The sequence below is a fragment of the Megachile rotundata genome, chromosome 8, assembly GCF_050947335.1.
Source record: "Megachile rotundata isolate GNS110a chromosome 8, iyMegRotu1, whole genome shotgun sequence".
Classification (NCBI taxonomy): domain Eukaryota; kingdom Metazoa; phylum Arthropoda; class Insecta; order Hymenoptera; family Megachilidae; genus Megachile; species Megachile rotundata.
The window spans coordinates 16,232,914-16,250,016 of record NC_134990.1 but is presented as its reverse complement, the minus strand read 5'-3'; the positions used below and the strand labels follow the sequence as shown (position 1 = coordinate 16,250,016).

Below are 17,103 nucleotides of genomic sequence, written 5' to 3'. Positions count from 1 at the left end.
GCGTCACGATGAAAGACGAAAAAGAAAGAGGAAGCTACCTCCCGATTCTTCCGAAACTTTTCTTCGAGCCGAAGACGAACGGCAGCTACCAAACCGATCCCGAGAGCAAACACGGGGAACGAAGTCGAGCCGAGCGAGGTAGCCCGCTTTTTCTACCGATGCTATCGACTTCGATTAACGTGCCGCTCGATCCGTGAATTTTCAAACTTCCCTTCTCCACGCTTTAACGAGCTCGCGCGAAAAAAGGAGGAAATTGAAAAGCCGACGGATCGTTCTTTGTTGGCCAAGCGCAAATAACCGTGGTCGGCCGAAGGACGATCGTCGCTGCATCGCCGGTAGATTTCGATAAAATACCTTTCTCGGAAAATTTTCGTAAAGCCGGTCTCTGGCGGCGGACGATGTTGGTAAAAGGGAAAAAGGACGTCGCGGAATCGAAATAAAAGGTAACGAAATTAATCGCAGGTGCGTCGAACGACGAGGCAGAGATTAACCTCGACCCGAATCTTTTGATCCTCTCGGTGAGATAACCGTTCGCGAGCTCGGAAAGAGAGGCAAGGAAGCACCAGTTCTAACGGTTCATTCTCCCCTGCCTTCGCGACCGTTCACCCGTACAATCCTTTCTGGAAACGCGTCTCCTCCTTCCTTATCGGCCGGCACCTTCGCGATTTCACGCTATTCCGCGACCAGAAGTCGTCCAGCCAGCAGACTCTCGCGTCGAATTTCGAGAGCGAACGCCGGACCAGAAGCACGGAAAAATAATTAGGCTGATCCTCGACGAGGTACCGCGGCGCGTTCGAACGAGGGAAAAAGTAATGCTCGTCGATGAGGAAATCATTAATTCGAGCGTGTCGAAGGCAAGTCGAGAACTCGCTCGATACAGACCACGTAAAAGGGTCTTTCTCTTTCTCCCGATCTCTTTCGTCGTTCCTTTGATCGCGCACAAAAAATGTCCCTTTGTCTCGAGCCACAATGCGAGCGAGCCTTTCTTTCGACCGGGCCAACCTAACCTGTACTTTACGGCTTTTTCGAATGAAATTGGCCGACCAGCCAGCCACCGTTTCGTCGTCAACGAATCTCTTACGTATCTCGAGTGTCTCTCCCAGGTGACGAGCGAAACCGTGTCCGCGTTTTCCTATCCTCGCCCCTAAAAGCCTGCACGTTTCTAACGACCTGAAAAGTCCTACAGCTAATTATCGATTCTAACCGGTGACGACCCGTGATTCCTCGACCGTTCCAACGAGTTTGTCTCTGTCGCGGGAAGCGAGGAATGACAGGAAAAAAGAGAGAGTGCGAATTGGAAGCATGCACGCGTATCGTTGCACGCAACGATTTGCACCGATACCGAAGCGTCCACGCATACCAGCTTCGGGTACATTCTTGGCATAGTATAAGAACAAGACGAGGACGAAAACGAAAAAGGGAAACGAAGGAGAAGAAACAGAAGCAAAAGAAAGCACCAGGAGGAGAAGAAGAAGAGGAGGAAGAAGAAGTAGAGGAGGAGGAGGACAGGGTGGAACACAATGGGCCAAAAACCGGAAAGAGGTACGCCCACTTCCCAAAAAAATGGTCCCTCGAATGAAAACGAAAAAACGCAGCCATATGTACATCGCTAACTGCACGGCATGCAAGAAAGGTAAGGAGGAAAGGGGCATACGGCCATTGGCCAGATTCCCATGAAACTCGAGCACCGAATATAAGGCGAATCTCCATTCACGCGCGGCTGTCAACGAGAAAATAAACTCGAATCCATCGAGCGACTCGCCTGTGTGCCCGAGTGCCGGGACATAATCGTGCGCGACCGAAATCCTGGTAATTACCGGCATTGTTCTCGCGATTCCTCGACTTGGCCGTGTGCGTCGAGCCGGCCAACTACTCCGAAACAATGAACGCATCCCGCGTACTTTCCATGCTCCGAATTAGCAGCTGCAAAACCGCCCGTTCGCGCGAAAACCACTTTGCCGGTATTCCTCGAGAAAATCGATTTACAATTATAGCAAACGGCTGTTCGACTCTGTATCGACTGCTACGACCGTGCAAAAAGAAACGCTCGAGCGAACCGAGCCTTCTGCCGACGAGTACGCCCGGCTGTTCTCGCTTTTTAGCTCCGAGCAAAAAACATCCACTGCCTGACCAACGATCTCTCCATCTTTTCCCCTTTCCTGGCCCGCATTACAATAATAATGTACCGTGGAATCGGCCGTGAATCGATCGCCGCGACAAAACCGAGTCCCGCGACCGGCAACGATTTAAGCGAAACCATTTAACCGGATTTATCGCGGGACGAACGAGCTCCTCCTTCCGCCGAGGAAAAACGGATCTTCGCGATCGAGGGACGAACCTAGTATTCGCGACAGCCACGTGGACGCGATGAATCAACGTCCACTTACGGTGCGGGAAAATTCATCGACCGAATCCCCCTTCTGTCGGGGATTTTCTCAGAAAGCCTGCATGCTTCGATTAAGATCTGCTTATCGATAAGAGATACCAACGGAAACGATAACGATGATCGCACGTTGACGCATCGACGACGAAATTTATGCGAGTCCGATAACTTTTTCTCCGGTGCAAACGCTCGATTGTCACGTAACTGGAGCAAAAGTGCCGATCGATACCGCGCTGAAATGTTTCGGGAATAATGATTAACGATAAATTCTCTCGATAAGCTTCGCCATAAATTTGCAACGATTCCCTCGGTCGTCTCGGTCTCTAAATTTAAACGAACGATAAGTTTTCTTCTCGAACGGCCGATAGATAAGTGGGTCGCGAGAACTTTCACCCTCCGACGCGTTTCGCGACCTATCGCTATCGATAATTACTCGTTGCTTGCTCGCCACCTCGTAGGTGCTCGATCGTCTCGCGAACGCATCAAAATTCACGCGGCCTCCACGGAATAAAACTTCTATGTAAATGAAATTACGCAACGTCGTTTCTCCCGGTTCTTGACTTTTTTTTATTACCGAATTAATAATGTCCAACCCACGGTTTACGTCTCTTCTTCGAGGTTCTAGTGAAATTTGATACTGGACGAGGAACCATCCTGCGACGAGCATTTTTCTCGTTTATCTTCCACGATTTCGAACGATATTATTCTAATTTCTAGATGTTATCGCGAGTGATATGTTTACGGCGACGGACGAAAGTCTCTTCCGGGGCCGGAGCGTGAAGTTTATTGCCTCGATTGGCGCGATCAATAATCCCGTCTTGGCGGAGAAATCGATCGGAATGCTAATCGGTACGAAAACGGTCGTTAAAAGTTCCGGTAGCAGAATTACGCGTTCGCTTTTTCATTTTTAAAGGAGAGATGTAACTGCAAATTGAATGTTCGACTCGCGGAAGTGGCGATGTTATCGTCTCGATATCCGCCTCGGTATCTGTCTGATCGGGTCAAGACCTGCGAGTATAATATAATAATAACCCCGGCGACGAGCGGGTACACGGGTATGCGCGTAGATGCAGGGAGCGGAGGTAACCCTAGATCCTAGATGAGCCTGGAGATTAGCGAGAGGAGCGGAAAGAGACCTGTCGCCCCTTGGAAACGTAAAACGAGAGATTCGAATCGCTCTGTCGGCGGTTACCGACAGTCCCGAAATTTCGGGACATCCTGGGTTCGGAGCGCGGGCCGGGGATATCGGGATAGGTCGAACAGAGAGCAAGAAGCGACGCGGTTCTCGTGAAAGAACCGCTCTGAGGGGTGGAAAGAGTTCGATCCTGGGAGCACGTAACTCGATAGCGCGACAAAGAAACGAGCTCGTACGGGCAAGAGGTACCTAGAGGTTAGGTACAAGTGGTTTTCAAAGGACGAGCCAGGTGGTTGCACTACTTTCACTATTTCCACGGACAGGCGAGCCGCCGCTCGATCGAGCGACGCGTTTCCACAGGGCCGACGAGCAATCGCTTTGTAACACTTTCACGATGCAATTACGCGGCAGTATGCGCGGAACACGCTACACTGACTAGATCGCGGCGTATCTAACAACGGGCTGGCTCGCACGCACGTACGCGCGTACGACCGCACACGGACGCGTCTCTAATGGCACCAGTAATCATAATTAATCGCTCGATATCCTCCATACCGAGCGGAGATCGCTTCTCGACAGCGTCCAGTTTAGCTAGGCCAACGAAACGAGGACTCGTCCGTCGTTTTCGCCTAACGGTCCGACGATTATCGGACGTATCTGAACGCTGTCGCCGAGTATCGACGTCGAGGATTTCGCGTTTAACGAAGAACGAGAGAAAGAGCTGCTACCGAGGGCAAGAAACGTTATACCACGAATTACCGGCGCTCGGACGGAACTTCAAATTGAGGCTAATTACCGTGAACATCTCTGGCACGCGGTCGCATACTAGAAAACGAAATTAAGCCCCAACGGCGAAGACTTATCGATCGTGGTGCTAAGTTACTCGCGTTTTAGCAGCCGTTCCGTCTCGCTTTCCCCCTCTGTCTGTCTCTCGCTGCACCGCGAGATTATGCAAATAGAGTGCACTCTGCCCTAGAATCGTCGCGAACCGTGCGCAACGCTCCAAATTGTTAATTGGACGATCGGCGTCCTACGAACGCGGCATTTTCGGAGACGCGTGACGGAATCCGATAAACCGAGCTTACGAAGGAACCGAAAGTTACCTGCGCCAACAGGTAGAACGGAATTGCCGGTTTTTTTTTACCCTTAACGCGTCGTAAAGTTGCCCTGCCTACCTGACCACGCCAGTGTCAACCACGATAGCGATCAGCTACTCCGAAACCGTCGTGTCGATTCTGAAGCACGGAAATTCGTTCGCTTCCCCGCGTATACCCCTTCTCGACCAACCCCAGGAAACCTACCTACGGGTATCGCGTTCCCATCTGCCGTGAAATCTGATTGAGACGCGGGCCAGCGATACCGAAACGTCACGACTCCGATTCGACGATTTACGAGCCTAACCCAGATCTAACTCGCGACAAATTCTTCGACTCTTTGTTCGTCGGATTACGCAAAATTCAGCGAGATATCCCGTTCTCAGCGGGTACAAGCACCTTCTTTCCGTCTACCTTCGAGGAGGGCATGATCCGTCGTGCCGAGTGTTTGCCCGCGCAAAATATTTGCACGAGGAGGCGAGCTCAAACACACCGGCTCACCGATGGCCTGTCATTTTCCGAGTAGTACACGCACGTAGCTCGGCCGAACCGCGTTTGGCACGTTTAGACGCGTGCGAAAGCGCGTGTGTACTCGGTCGAGTGTGCACACACGCGTTACCTATGTACACATCGGCTAGCTTCGCGTATGCGTGTCTGTACGCTTGCTTGCCTGCCTGCGTGTCGTACGGACTTTCAAATAGTCCGCGACCCCAACCCTTTCAAATTTATTTGCATAATTACGGAATCGTTAACGCTGCGCACTTACTGTCCCGACTTACGACGGAAAAGATTTCGGCGCTGGTACTATACGAGGATACGTCGCTGTTACCTGCATCGCCGTAGCGAAGGTAACACGAATGAAACGGCAAACCTGTTCGAACGGAATCCAACGCTCCTGACGCAGCGTTCCAAGCTTCGACAGCGAGCCGATGCCTTTCACCGCGATCTCGTTAATATCTGGCGTGTCGCGGATAACGAAAGGAAAACGATTTTCTCGTTCGCGATACGAATTACCACCTATTATCGCGCGATCGTCATTTCGCGTACGGACGATAGTGTTAATTATGCTTTTTTACGACGGTTCAAAGTACGATTAGAGAAAATAATATCGTTCGGTACTCACCCTTGCTTTCAACGACGCGTGCGACGCGTTCGGGCTCAAAAGTTTCGCTCTGTCCAGGCTCGGGAAGCGTCGAAATGTATCTCGTTCGTGTTTCGACTCGTGGCAGCGGAGCGGTTCGATTCGCGTACGAAAAGACGTTAAAGCGAGCGAAACGAAGCAATGGGGGTGGGGCGAACGGTGAAAAACGATCTGCCGCGGTAACGCGTTCGATGTTCAAAAACGTCGCGACTGGCGTCGACGCGATTCCGTCGTTAAATTGTTTGTTACGGTCGATAAAGGTACACGGTCGAAAGCAAGCGCCATTTTATCCCGTGCACTCGCGGCAACGCGAAAGGTGGACGGACGGTGCACCGCGGCGACGGCTAGGATGGTACGCTCTCCTTTGACGATCCGTCGAATCGTGTTCTAGACGGAATCGATCCAATTATCGGATCTCTGCTTGAGAACCGTGGTTGGTGCAATCGAACACGACGCGCGCACTGACTTCACCACTTTTTTTTCACACAAGTCACTACGAAACTTTATCGCCGGCCGGGACACTACGCGACCTCGTGCGTCGTTTTCGGGGGACACGCGTTCCTTCGTGCCTTCTAAATCTACCGCGCACAGTTGGTCGTTTACGCGCGAACCACCGAATCGTTTCACACTAGTTCCAGCGGCGGCCAACAGTTAGTTTTTTCCTTCGAATAGAGAACGCGAGACGCGACCGAGTTCAACACGTCCGTCGTGCACAACGGTAGGACACGAACTGAAGCGGTGAGTCGAAACGAGCCGAGCTCGCTCGGCTGGTTTCACCGAACCGCTATTCGGTCGTTTTACACTAGCGCCACCATCGGGGCTGCACCCTCACCGTCCATTTTCTTCGATCCTTTCTTACTTCTTCGTATCTCCGTATTTCCTTCTCGTCCAAGCCGATCGCTTCCTCGAGCCTCGATATTCCCTTCGGGCGATCGTCGTTCTCACCCTCGAACTTCTTAAATCGTAGAGAAAAAGACGCGAACGAACGCGCGATGGAGCGGGGTCATTGATTTTTTGAGCCTGTCAAGTGTACCCGCGCGCATGCGCAATCGTGCCGGTAGCATGACAGCGGCCGTTCTCGCACGCGTCCGCGATGCTATGGACTTTTATTCTCGATGACTTTCGTCGGCGCTTATCGCGACGAAAAATTCTTCTTCGATATCGGTTTCGCTCTTCTTCTCCTTGACTTTCCTCTCCTTTCGAAAATCGCTCGCGGCGTCCCGTCTTTACTTACCGCAGATTCGCCACCTTCGCCTCTCAGTGAGCTTTAAAAATACTCGAATTATTCGAACCGATTCTCTCGTTCGAAAGTATTATGCATCAAATCTGGTACGAAAACACTATCGCAGTCAATTGTAAAGTACGATCATTAAATACGATTGTTAAATGTAATCCGTGTCATCTTTTCAAAACTCCCGCGCAATGCATTCTGGGTAATTTCTTGAAACTCGAAACCACGTGATCAATTTGAAACGCATCCTGGGTAATTTCTTGAAACTTGAAATCACGTGATGAATTTGCGATGCATTGTGGGTAATTTCTTGCAAATCGCGGTTCCGTCCGCGGGAGACTCGCGCTGCTCCTAGTTCTCGTTTACGTTTTTCCGTATTTTTGCTCGACATGACGGAACAAATTATCGCGAGTGATTATCAAAAGTTGCTTATCGATGCCGGGAGTGCGCGTGAGTGTTTATACGCGAGTGCATGCGTTTCTCGTCGAATAATTAGCTTTAAAGTCACGGGGTGGTTCGAGACTGTGTTTTCCGAACGAACGGTGGTGAACGATCAAAGAAATTTGTCAAGTATGCGATTCGATCGCGTCGGAAACTTAATCGCGATAAAGAAAAACGCGTATTAACATTATTTTCGTGATCAGTGATAATCGATGTGACGGTGTGTTGGAAGATTACGAGAGGACGAGGTGCCGTTCAAAGGGGACCCATTACCAGGGTAATCGTTATCTCTGCGATCCTGTAAACAGTTTTATCTCGTTCGATCGGAGACCCCCCTGGAGTTAGACGACAGCCCAAGGTACGTTAAGCGCGATTCAGCCGTACGATTTTTAGCGGTAAGTACGATCATTTCTTTTTACGACATTTCCCGCTTCCGCGAGCCATCGTAGCGTCGACCCGTCCCGTACCTTTTCCGTTATCGGCTGTATCGATAATTCCGTTGTCCTCGCCCGCGGCGAGGTTCCATTAAAAGTAAGAAATTAATTCACGCGAGCGACATTAACGAGCACCCGCGAATATCGGAGTACGAAATACTCCGACTCGGTAATCGGCCGCGTCCATAAACGACGAGTTATCCAAAATCTAAAGTCGACGGCGCTTAAAACGCGCGGAAAGCACGATCGAGCGAAAAATGGGGTAGATCTTTCGCGAATGAACTTTCGCGTTCGTTGTTTGATCGGAAAGGCAAAAACCGTGTAGCGTCTATGGTCTATCGAGTCTCCTTGGAAGCCGAGTGACGAGGTAATCGGTCGAACGATCAAGAAGCCCCCTCTCGACCCCTCTGGTTCCCCTTTCGCCGTGGTCGCGTCGGCAGGGAGCATAGGCAGACGGCTATTTCCGCATGACATCACACCGCCCGCATTTAGGAGCAGCACGATTTTCTATTTTCTCGTCGGTCTACATTGGTGGCCCGCGAAGACCTGCAAGGTCAGCCCCGTCGAGATGCGCCACGCAACGCTTTTTATTCTTCTTCTTCTCCTCCTCGTCGTTCCGTCTTCTGCCGCTGTTCCTTCGTCGCGCCAACTGTCGTCCCCTGTTTCTAGAAACCTTTTCGCAAAAACTCCTTATTAAAGCGGTCGCGTCCTGCCGCGAAATTTCCGCGATTAGGCCGCTGGCACACCGCAAAGCACGCGCGTTCTCTTTTTCGCCGCTATTTCGCGCAGCACACGAGCCGGCAATCTGGGCCCCGGTTCCTTCTCGCCGGCCAACCGTTCGCTCCTAATCGACAAATAATTGTACGAATTTGTCCGAGGGCTGGCGAACGGGACAGAAAAAAAATCCTTTCGCGTTCGTTCGCCTCTCTTCCACGAGCTGTTTTTTTCCCGATTCATACTCTCCGGCTGGAACAATGGATTCGGCGAGACAAAGGAACGGCTGCTCTTGCTCCACACCGGTACCGTTTCTCGCGCTAACTAAGTTAGCCGTTCGTTAGCGGAATTAGAAACGAACGTTCGCGTGAAAAGAAAATTTGTCGGCGTCTCGAGTCGACGGCTTTGACCACGAATCCATTAGAATCGCTCGATCCATTAAAATCATCGGCGCGTTTCCCACCTTTCGACTTACAAATCTTCACGCGTTCTTCGGCTCTCGAATCGCCTCGAGGCGATCGATTTGCTCGTTCGACGACTTTGCGCCTGGCATCCGAGACGATCCACCGATCGACGCGTTTCGTTAATAAAGTGGATCAGCGCGACCATGGAAGAGGAATTCCGCGCGAATAGCTTCGTAAATAGCGACGATCGTGAGCGTTACCGTGTCCCCCTCGTCTTTTACGCGTTTCTATACGGCTAATTTATTTCAACGCTATCGTCCGAGATAAATTACGAGGTCGATGGTTTCTTTTCTTTTTGATGAAAAAAAGAGATCTAATCGTGGAGTCAAGCTTGAACGGGGATCGATCGTTTGCTCTGTTTCGTCACAGTGCCGTCGATGCGAGCAAGTTCGAGCGTACACGAGCCTCGATTCGAAGGTTCTTGGAAGTTCTCACCAGTCATCGGGAGGAATTTCATCGAATTTCAGAGCGGACGCGCGGTGATTAATAAGTTTTTACGCGCATTACGCTTGGCCGCGTAGCGAATCGATTCCTCTCCTTCCTTCTCGTCCGCGTTACCTTTGTCAATGTCTTACACGTTTTTCTTTCGTTTCCGATGCTCGGCTTATCTCGCGAGATCGTCAATTCGGGAAAAGAATGGTAGCGTACGAGGGACAGCGTAGGAGAACACGGAAAGATGGAAAAGGGATTTTAGCGATAGGACGAAGAGTGGGAGGCGAGGGAAATAAAAAGAAGGGAACTCGTCGAACGTGGAACCGAGGGGTCATAAAAATCCGAAGCGCAGGTATAAAGTAACGATCTACGAGTTCTCGTGCGAGGACTCGATCCTAATCTCTAGTCGTTGCCGGAGTAGCGGGAGTCGAAGCTCCAAGACGGAAAGCTAAAAAGAAGCTCTAGAAGGAAATAGTTGGCCGGCTAAATTGCCGTGGCGTGAGTTCGTTAGAAAATCAGCGGAATGCAGGCTTCACGGAGCGAAAGAATCGGAGGGATGCATTTTTGCTCGTCTTTTAATAGCTTCGAGGTGTTTTTTAACCGAGAGTCTCTTTCCTCGTCGCGCGAGATTCGACGACCAATAACGTCGTTCCTTTCTAAACGCGATATCGAGCGATTTATTTATGCGCGATCGAAATGCATCATTTTTTTGCTCTCGGACGTTTTTATTCGGTCGTCGAAGAACGTGTTCGTTCGACGGCGTAAAAACTGGCTGAAAACGTTGATCCGTCATACGTGTCCTCAAGAGGTAATTAATAGAGGAGAAGTTTGGTACGGCTCGTCTGTTCGGCCATAAATTCCGTGGAAGGTCGAGAGAGCGAACGTCGCATAAATTTCACGTGGACGCGCGTTAAACGAGCGTAAACGAACGGCGTATAGGTAGGCGCGTACGATTTCGCGAATCGAGCGGCTCAGGAGGAGCGTTCGAGCTAATGGTTTCGTAATTGAATAAATGTGGCCGATTAGTCGCGCTGCCTTCGAGACGGTTAACGAGCTACCGTCTAAATAACCGTCCTCGAGTTTACTGCAAATCGAATTTACAGTTAATCGGTATTTAATTTAAATATGCTCGCGTCCTAACAGACTTATCTTTCTCATCAGTCGCGCGACGATCGGATCTATCTTCGCGTAATAATCTCTTACCGTCTCGCGGCCATTTCCCGGCCGGCCGAAAAACTTCAGCGCGAAAAGATAGTTCGCGAACGATCACACGCTTCCATATCGAACAAGAGTTTTATTTCTCATCGCACGGAACATCGTGCGTCGCCTCGATACAACGACGTTACATCCGCGATGATAACGGGAAAAGAGAGACAAATTTCGGTGAAAACAATGGACAGACGAAGAATTATAATGTACAGAGCGTCTACGCGATGCGCGCATCACGGACCCGCGGTTTTATTTCTTCTTCGATCTGGCCTTCTTCGACGCCACCGCCGAATTCGACGGAGATTTTGGATTCGACTGGTTCTTGTGTTTCTTGCTCTCCACGTGCTGAGCGAACGTGCTCTCGGAGTTTAACGACAAATTGCACGGCGCGCAATAATACTGGCCTGCAAGCAGAATATTCCTTTAGACAAGATCAACAGCGATACCGATGTCGCCTCCTTACCCGAGGGTGTCCTGTAGATGGAATAATCTATAGGTCCAGGAGTGGCAGGAGTGGTTTCGTTCTCGACTCCTGAAACATTTTCGTAATAAGAATCTGCTCGGGTAACGTTCGTTCCGAATTCTTACCAGGTTCGGGTACAGGTAACCCGTTCAATCTGAGCATCCTCAGATGTCTGGCACCACGCTTGTGCGTTTCCAATTGATCTTGTCGGTTGGCGGAAACCCCGCACAAATCGCAACGTAGCGGTGTGGGGTAAGTTGGTGGTGTATAAATGGTTCCTCCTCCCGTTACTCCTGCTGCTACTCCTGGTCCCACGCCTGCCCCCGGTGCTACCGTGGTCGGTACCGTTTGCGACATGGCACCTTCTGGTACAACCGGTTGCACGGGTGCAGTCGTGGATTGCGTTTCAGCCTGAAAAGCCAATCCTATCCCGAATCGGTTGGTAGGATCTATTTGACTGTACTGATTTTGATTTTGCGACTTCTTCGACGGCCTGCAGAATTCAACGCTCTCGTATGAAGAACTCGCGGCTGACACAGCTACCTATCTTTTCTATAAGATACAATAATTAGCGACAAGTATGCGTCTTTGTACCTCGATCGTCGTCCACCGTTCGCTGCTCTGATATGCTTTTTGCCGGCATAGTGTTGCGTCGCGTCCGTTTGCGACGTGAACCACGTTTTACAAATCTGCAAATAGAACAATTAAGGTCCTGCTATCGATCTCTTAATAATTGATTGAGAGAATCTCTTACGTCGCAGTAATTTTGCCAGTCGTTGGTCGTGCTACTGACTTGCCCGTCCTCGGTTTTCTGTTTCTTCACGCTTTGGTTGAGGAACATGGACACCTTCTTCTGGTGCGGTTTTCCGTCGTAATGCAACTTCGCCTGCAGCGTCGAGTTCATCTGAAATCGTTCGTGTTTAAGCTGAGCCACGGTTACGATCGCGATATTCAAACGTCAGATACCGTTCGCGCGTTTGTGTGTATTTTTATCGGATAAAGTAATCGAGCCTTACAACTGCGTTGCATAGATCGCATTTCAGCGGTTTCATTAGTGCCGACAGTTCCCTCTGGGCGCTCGCGACTTTCTCTGCGAAATAGAAACATAAATCAATCTTTAATTAGCTAAACTGCCACGGGAATATTCTGATATTTCACCGTGATAATATAGCAAGAATCTTGCGTAAAGTACTTTGCGAGCGTTTGAAAGAAAATCGTACCCAAAAACTTCTCCGATTACCTGCGTCCTGCGCCGGATCGATTAACTCGTTCTTGCGTTTGTAATATTTGTTCTTGGCTTTGCCGGTCACTTGTATCGTCGGCGTGGCGATCGTGGCGGCCGCCGCTTTGTAAGTCGTCTCGTACCACCTTCCGTAGAGATCGGAAGAGTCCGCGTCCGTAGGTAACCACCAGGGAGTAGCCGGTTGTCCAGGTGTTTGCGGTTGCATCGTCGGATGCATGATGTACGGTGTTGGCACGGGAACATTTGGAAACGGTGTAGTTTCTACCGTGGTTAAATTGATCACGGTTTCACCGGTCGTTGTCGCCTCTGTAGTTACCGGTTGCTGTTCCGGCACGCTTTTCGGTAACACGGGAGGTGGCGGCGGAGGTGGCGGCAAGAAGCATTCCAAACCTGTGTCGCATACGATATGCTTGAACGAAAAAGCGCGAAACGACGTAAATAACCATGTCCAAGTTTATTCGAGTGCTCAACATTCCCTAACAAGAGGGAAAGACACGTTGTCCTTAATTTTATGTTATTTCAAGAAACATTTTTTAAAGCCGACAAGAAGAGAATCGATGGCAACGGTTCGCGTTGCGCGTTAGATTTACGAAGCTAATAAAAACTGCGGACGGTCGAAGCGTGTTCGAGACACGCGTAAGAATGCGCGGTTAAAACGTGAAAAAAAGTTGCAGACGCGGTCATAAAATACGAACGATACCCCCCAGCGGGAGACGGGAATCGATGCAATTTGCTCTGATCTCGTTTCGCTAATTTCGAAAGAGTCTCCGATAATGCCCCTCATTTTTACCGGTAACGCGGGAGATATATTTCGCGAACGACGATGCTGTCTTTCCGCTTCGGTAGCGAACAAGTTGTTTTAACACCCGTAATTACGAGGCAAACGCGAAGATTAACGTCACGTGATAACCTGGTGCCGGTACGGTAACTGAATCAACGGAACAGTTTACATTTTTATCGACGATGATTGCGAGTCGAATTGCAACTTTATAAAGAACGATTTATAAACAACTTTATAAACAAGGACAGCGACATCGTAGCCATGCTTAGTACGCGAGCGTGATTTTATATTTCGAGCTGTCAGCTGATTTCGATGCTCGAATATTGAATGGGACTTGACGATAAACACCAGACTGGTTCGCAATAAACTTATCTTTCCGTTTCGTGTGTTGAACGTAGAAGGTGGCAGGTGCGTTCTCTGATTAATTATTTTGATAATTGATTGGAGATATTTAGACGTATCAAAAGTCGTATCCGGTTATTTGTACTGGAGAGCTTGGTACCGATCACTTACGGTGTTGTTCTTGAAAATCGTTCGTATCGTTTGAACATTTCTCACAAATTCTTCGACAATGATGCAATGATTATCTTGTAATGACAGATGTACGCAAAGATTTACGAATTCGTAGATTTTTGTTATTATGTAGTAGATTCACTAAGCCACACACACGTCCCTAACAACGTGAATCAATGGAGAAAATTGTTTCCCATCGGCAGAAACTCACCCGGTATTTCTGGGTTTTCGATGATCTTCGCGCTCGACATTTTACAGCATAAATACACGATAATTTCTATTATTGTCTGGAATAACTTGTCAGTGTACGATAATTACGGCGCGATACGAGGGTTCGTTTTCGTCTCCTTTACACTCGCGAATTACTTTTGCGCTCGTCGTCTTGTATTTCGCACTTTTTGCAAAAACGTGACACCAATATGATCCATCGATTATATTCGACTGTCAATTATTTGTCGAAATACAAAAGTTTGTGAGGTTAATAGGCGAGTTTGACAAGCGACTCGACGACATTACGCGATATCGAACTGTAATCCAACATGGCTGCTGACACTACGTTCGTCGATCGTGAACTATCAAAAATTATAAGGATTGCCAAAGAAAATACGATCTTTCATGGCCAGACTGCCGAGAATCGTCTAGTCGAGAAGGATGGAGGAAAAGGTTGAACTTTTGAAATGTCTGGAGGAAAAAATTTGCAGTGGCAAGGCCACGATAGATCGGCTGAAACTCGTAGGAAAGATCGATGGGGTTGAGAAACTTATAAGAAAAATTCAACAGGAGATTAGATTTTTAGAAAAGGTACGTTGCAGTCGGAATGACAATTAGAGGAAACTATTTTTCGCGATCCGTTTTCAACGCGACGTTCTTGAGTAACTGTCGACGCTTATTTATAGCTGTAAAATGATGAAACATCTACATAGTTTAATTGTTTTCTATTACGTACACGTCTTTATTCGGTGAGATCAGATTTATAACTATAAACTATTCTCACAAAGGTACAATCTACAGGAAATGTGAAGAAAGAACATCTGCAGAGCACGAACTTGATTCATTTAAATGCCATTGTTGCACGTTTGTTTTGCGCCAACGAACCCACTAACGTTATGAAGCCGTTTAAATATCAGAAATCACGTCTGGAAGTAGACATAGTATGCAACGGTGGAGCTTCGTGGGTAAAGGTTATCGCTAGGAATGCTAGAGCTCTTACTTTGATCTCTATGGGCAACGGAGAATATGGCCAGAAATCTGTGCTTGATCAAGCATCCAGTTACTTGCAATGCGCAAAATGTTATCCGTATCTATATAGACCACCAGACATCGTATTCCATTTTGCTTATGGCATAGAAATACCTTTAGCCACACGCTTGGAACTTATGGGAGTAATTGTTGAAGGAGATAGAATTCCATGCGAGGAAGAAAAAAGCATAGACATACATGGTACAAACTTTTTCTAACAAATACTTATATTGTTATAATTTATAGCAAGATATTTATTGTTCTGTCTGTTGTTCTTGAGATAGATGTAAATGAAAAATTTTCTACGTGGATGCATATGTTAGAATTCAATGGAGAATCATTAGACGAGTACAAAAGGAATAGAAATTCGAATCTAGACACTCTTAATATCTCTTCTCTGGTGACTGAAATAAAGATCCTTAATCTGGACGTATCAACTTTACTAGCATACGTGACAAATATGACTAACGGGTATGATCATTTTATTTATCGTGAACCGTTACTTACGCAACAAGCAGAAATGGAGAGAAAACGTCCGGTGAAACCAATTTTAGAAAACATATTTGAAGGTAAAGAACTTATTGTCTGCCAAACTGCTTACGAAAATTTCATGAACATCATAGACGTTATCGGTGGACCTAAGGAGACTGCCAGAGCGAAAGAATTGTTGAGTAGAGTTCGAATCGTTAACGATATACCCACCGGCAGAATTGTCGAAAAATTAAGTTTGGGTGGTAAAATCAAAGATAGATCTAGACTGGTGTTCGCAACTGGCGAGAATATGAAAAGTATCACGGTATCGGCTAACGAAGGATTTGTTAGAGCAGCACGTATGCAGGTACTAGTATTTATATTGTAAACCATAGCAGTTTCAAATAACTCTAGTAACAACTTTTTACAGGGTATTGAATGCACAGTTTTTTTGCATGAACCTAGATCTCTTTCAGAGATTAAAGAAGGCTATGCCACGAAAATAAGCCCATCTTGATACAGATCGAATGCATTCTAGATCATTACAACAAAAATACATACGTACTACACGAGAAATATTTCTATTGTTTGCCGATCAATTATCGCTGTTAGATTAGGCCTGGTCATGAATGCAACTGTCCATGTTCTCTTCAAATTCTGCAAAAAGAAGGATCAAATAAAATTATAATAGAAATGTTTCAAATGTGAAAACTACAAGTATACCATTAATAAATTTGTTGAAGTGTGGATTTCTTTCTCTTGCTAATCGAATATATTCTTTATACTTGATATTGTTTCCGAGCTTCTTATAACATTTAGCGCTGTTTAGAAGGGCTTTTAAATTCGCGTCGTTTACTTTTAACGCCCATTCACAGTCAGCTAAAGCTTTCTCGAACAATCCAAGGCGAATATACGATAAAGCTCTGTTATTCCATAACACGGATGAATCTTTTCTTTGTTCCAGTGCTTTGCTGTAATAGGTTACAGCCTTCTCATAATTTCCTTCCTTAAATGCTCCATTACCAATTCTTTTCAACGTTTCCGCTCGCTCATTTCTAATTTTTCGACTTTCTGCTCTTTTTTTTGCATCCTTTTCTACACTTTTCATAAACGCTTCTGTATAAATAAATTTTTTTTAATCAACGTGCGAATAAAAAATAGAAGAATAAATTATACCTTGTGACATTTGGTCATTGGTAGTATTATCATCTTTTAAGCATTTGTTAATTACCGTACGATCAACCTTTACTTTTAATTCATCTTCGTTTAAGTTATTCGTCGGTTTCTCCTCTAACATTTTATCCGCCAATATTTGTCCGTGTTTTTGTTCTTCGAGATCGGACGACGCTAATTTCTTCACGATTTTGTCTTCAAAATTATAAAAGGTCATATGTTCTGACTGGATCTTAATAAAGTATGTACTTACCAATTTCGTTAACGCGTTGCATAAAGTTTTCAAATTCTTCTTCTGTTACATGTTTATCGGATGATAGATTGTTCATAATTTTTTCGCCGTCTAATTCGTCGTGTACTTTACCGTTATTTATTATTTCTTCCATATTTCTCGCAATATTTAAAATAAATCGTAATCGAGAAAATTGATCCAACTAGAGACTATTTAATCACTGTAGGTTTCCATAGAAACATAACACAGTAATACAAATTGTACATAAAAGTTAACACGTTTACTAGTTGATGGGGATAAGTATTAAATA

The 17,103-nt window shown here is 47.1% G+C and overlaps 4 protein-coding genes across 4 annotated transcripts in view; 2 read left to right on the top strand and 2 right to left on the bottom strand.

Annotated features, from left to right (window-relative positions):
- The first annotated feature begins 7,287 nt into the window (after positions 1–7,287).
- LOC100876908 (uncharacterized) overlaps positions 7,288–17,103 on the top strand; it is a 43,854-nt gene continuing 34,038 nt past the window's right edge. Inside the window, exon 1 of the mRNA XM_076534970.1 lies at positions 7,288–7,783. The gene's annotated coding sequence lies outside the window, so the exon portion shown is untranslated. The remainder of the gene's footprint in view (positions 7,784–17,103) is intronic.
- Positions 10,744–14,028, bottom strand: LOC105662368 (zinc finger protein 346). Its single transcript, XM_012284146.2, has 8 exons — positions 13,890–14,028; positions 12,382–12,774; positions 12,158–12,231; positions 11,896–12,045; positions 11,736–11,830; positions 11,267–11,634; positions 11,142–11,210; positions 10,744–11,082 (listed from the first exon to the last, which is right to left on the bottom strand). The coding sequence occupies exons 1-8, from the start codon at positions 13,927–13,929 to the stop codon at positions 10,928–10,930; spliced, it is 1,344 nt and encodes a 447-aa protein (XP_012139536.2). The 5' UTR covers positions 13,930–14,028; the 3' UTR covers positions 10,744–10,927.
- LOC100876578 (tetratricopeptide repeat protein 12) lies at positions 12,970–16,975 on the bottom strand. Its single transcript, XM_012284142.2, has 3 exons — positions 16,815–16,975; positions 16,565–16,756; positions 12,970–16,504 (listed from the first exon to the last, which is right to left on the bottom strand). Exons 1-3 carry the CDS (start codon positions 16,945–16,947, stop codon positions 16,071–16,073), a joined length of 759 nt encoding a protein of 252 aa, XP_012139532.2. The 5' UTR covers positions 16,948–16,975; the 3' UTR covers positions 12,970–16,070.
- On the top strand, positions 14,330–16,135 carry LOC100878889 (UPF0415 protein C7orf25 homolog). Its single transcript, XM_003702719.3, has 4 exons — positions 14,330–14,479; positions 14,677–15,118; positions 15,202–15,755; positions 15,819–16,135. Exons 1-4 carry the CDS (start codon positions 14,330–14,332, stop codon positions 15,903–15,905), a joined length of 1,233 nt encoding a protein of 410 aa, XP_003702767.1. The 3' UTR covers positions 15,906–16,135.

Bases quoted from the DNA above. Each gene is read 5' to 3' on its own strand.
- LOC105662368 (XM_012284146.2), bottom strand. From the start codon at position 13,929: ATGTCGAGCGCGAAGATCATCGAAAACCCAGAAATACCGG. The intron at 12,232-12,381 runs GTAATCGGAGAA...TCTATTTCGCAG, and splicing joins CGATCCGGCGCAGGACGCAG to AGAAAGTCGCGAGCGCCCAG. The intron at 12,046-12,157 runs GTAAGGCTCGAT...GAACGATTTCAG, and splicing joins GCGATCTATGCAACGCAGTT to ATGAACTCGACGCTGCAGGC.
- LOC100878889 (XM_003702719.3), top strand. From the start codon at position 14,330: ATGGAGGAAAAGGTTGAACTTTTGAAATGTCTGGAGGAAAAAATTTGC. The intron at 14,480-14,676 runs GTACGTTGCAGT...ATTCTCACAAAG, and splicing joins AGATTAGATTTTTAGAAAAG to GTACAATCTACAGGAAATGT. The intron at 15,119-15,201 runs GTACAAACTTTT...TTCTTGAGATAG, and splicing joins AAAAAGCATAGACATACATG to ATGTAAATGAAAAATTTTCT.
- LOC100876578 (XM_012284142.2), bottom strand. From the start codon at position 16,947: ATGGAAGAAATAATAAATAACGGTAAAGTACACGACGAATTAGACGGC. The intron at 16,757-16,814 runs GTAAGTACATAC...ATAATTTTGAAG, and splicing joins GCAACGCGTTAACGAAATTG to ACAAAATCGTGAAGAAATTA. The intron at 16,505-16,564 runs GTATAATTTATT...TTATTTATACAG, and splicing joins CAATGACCAAATGTCACAAG to AAGCGTTTATGAAAAGTGTA.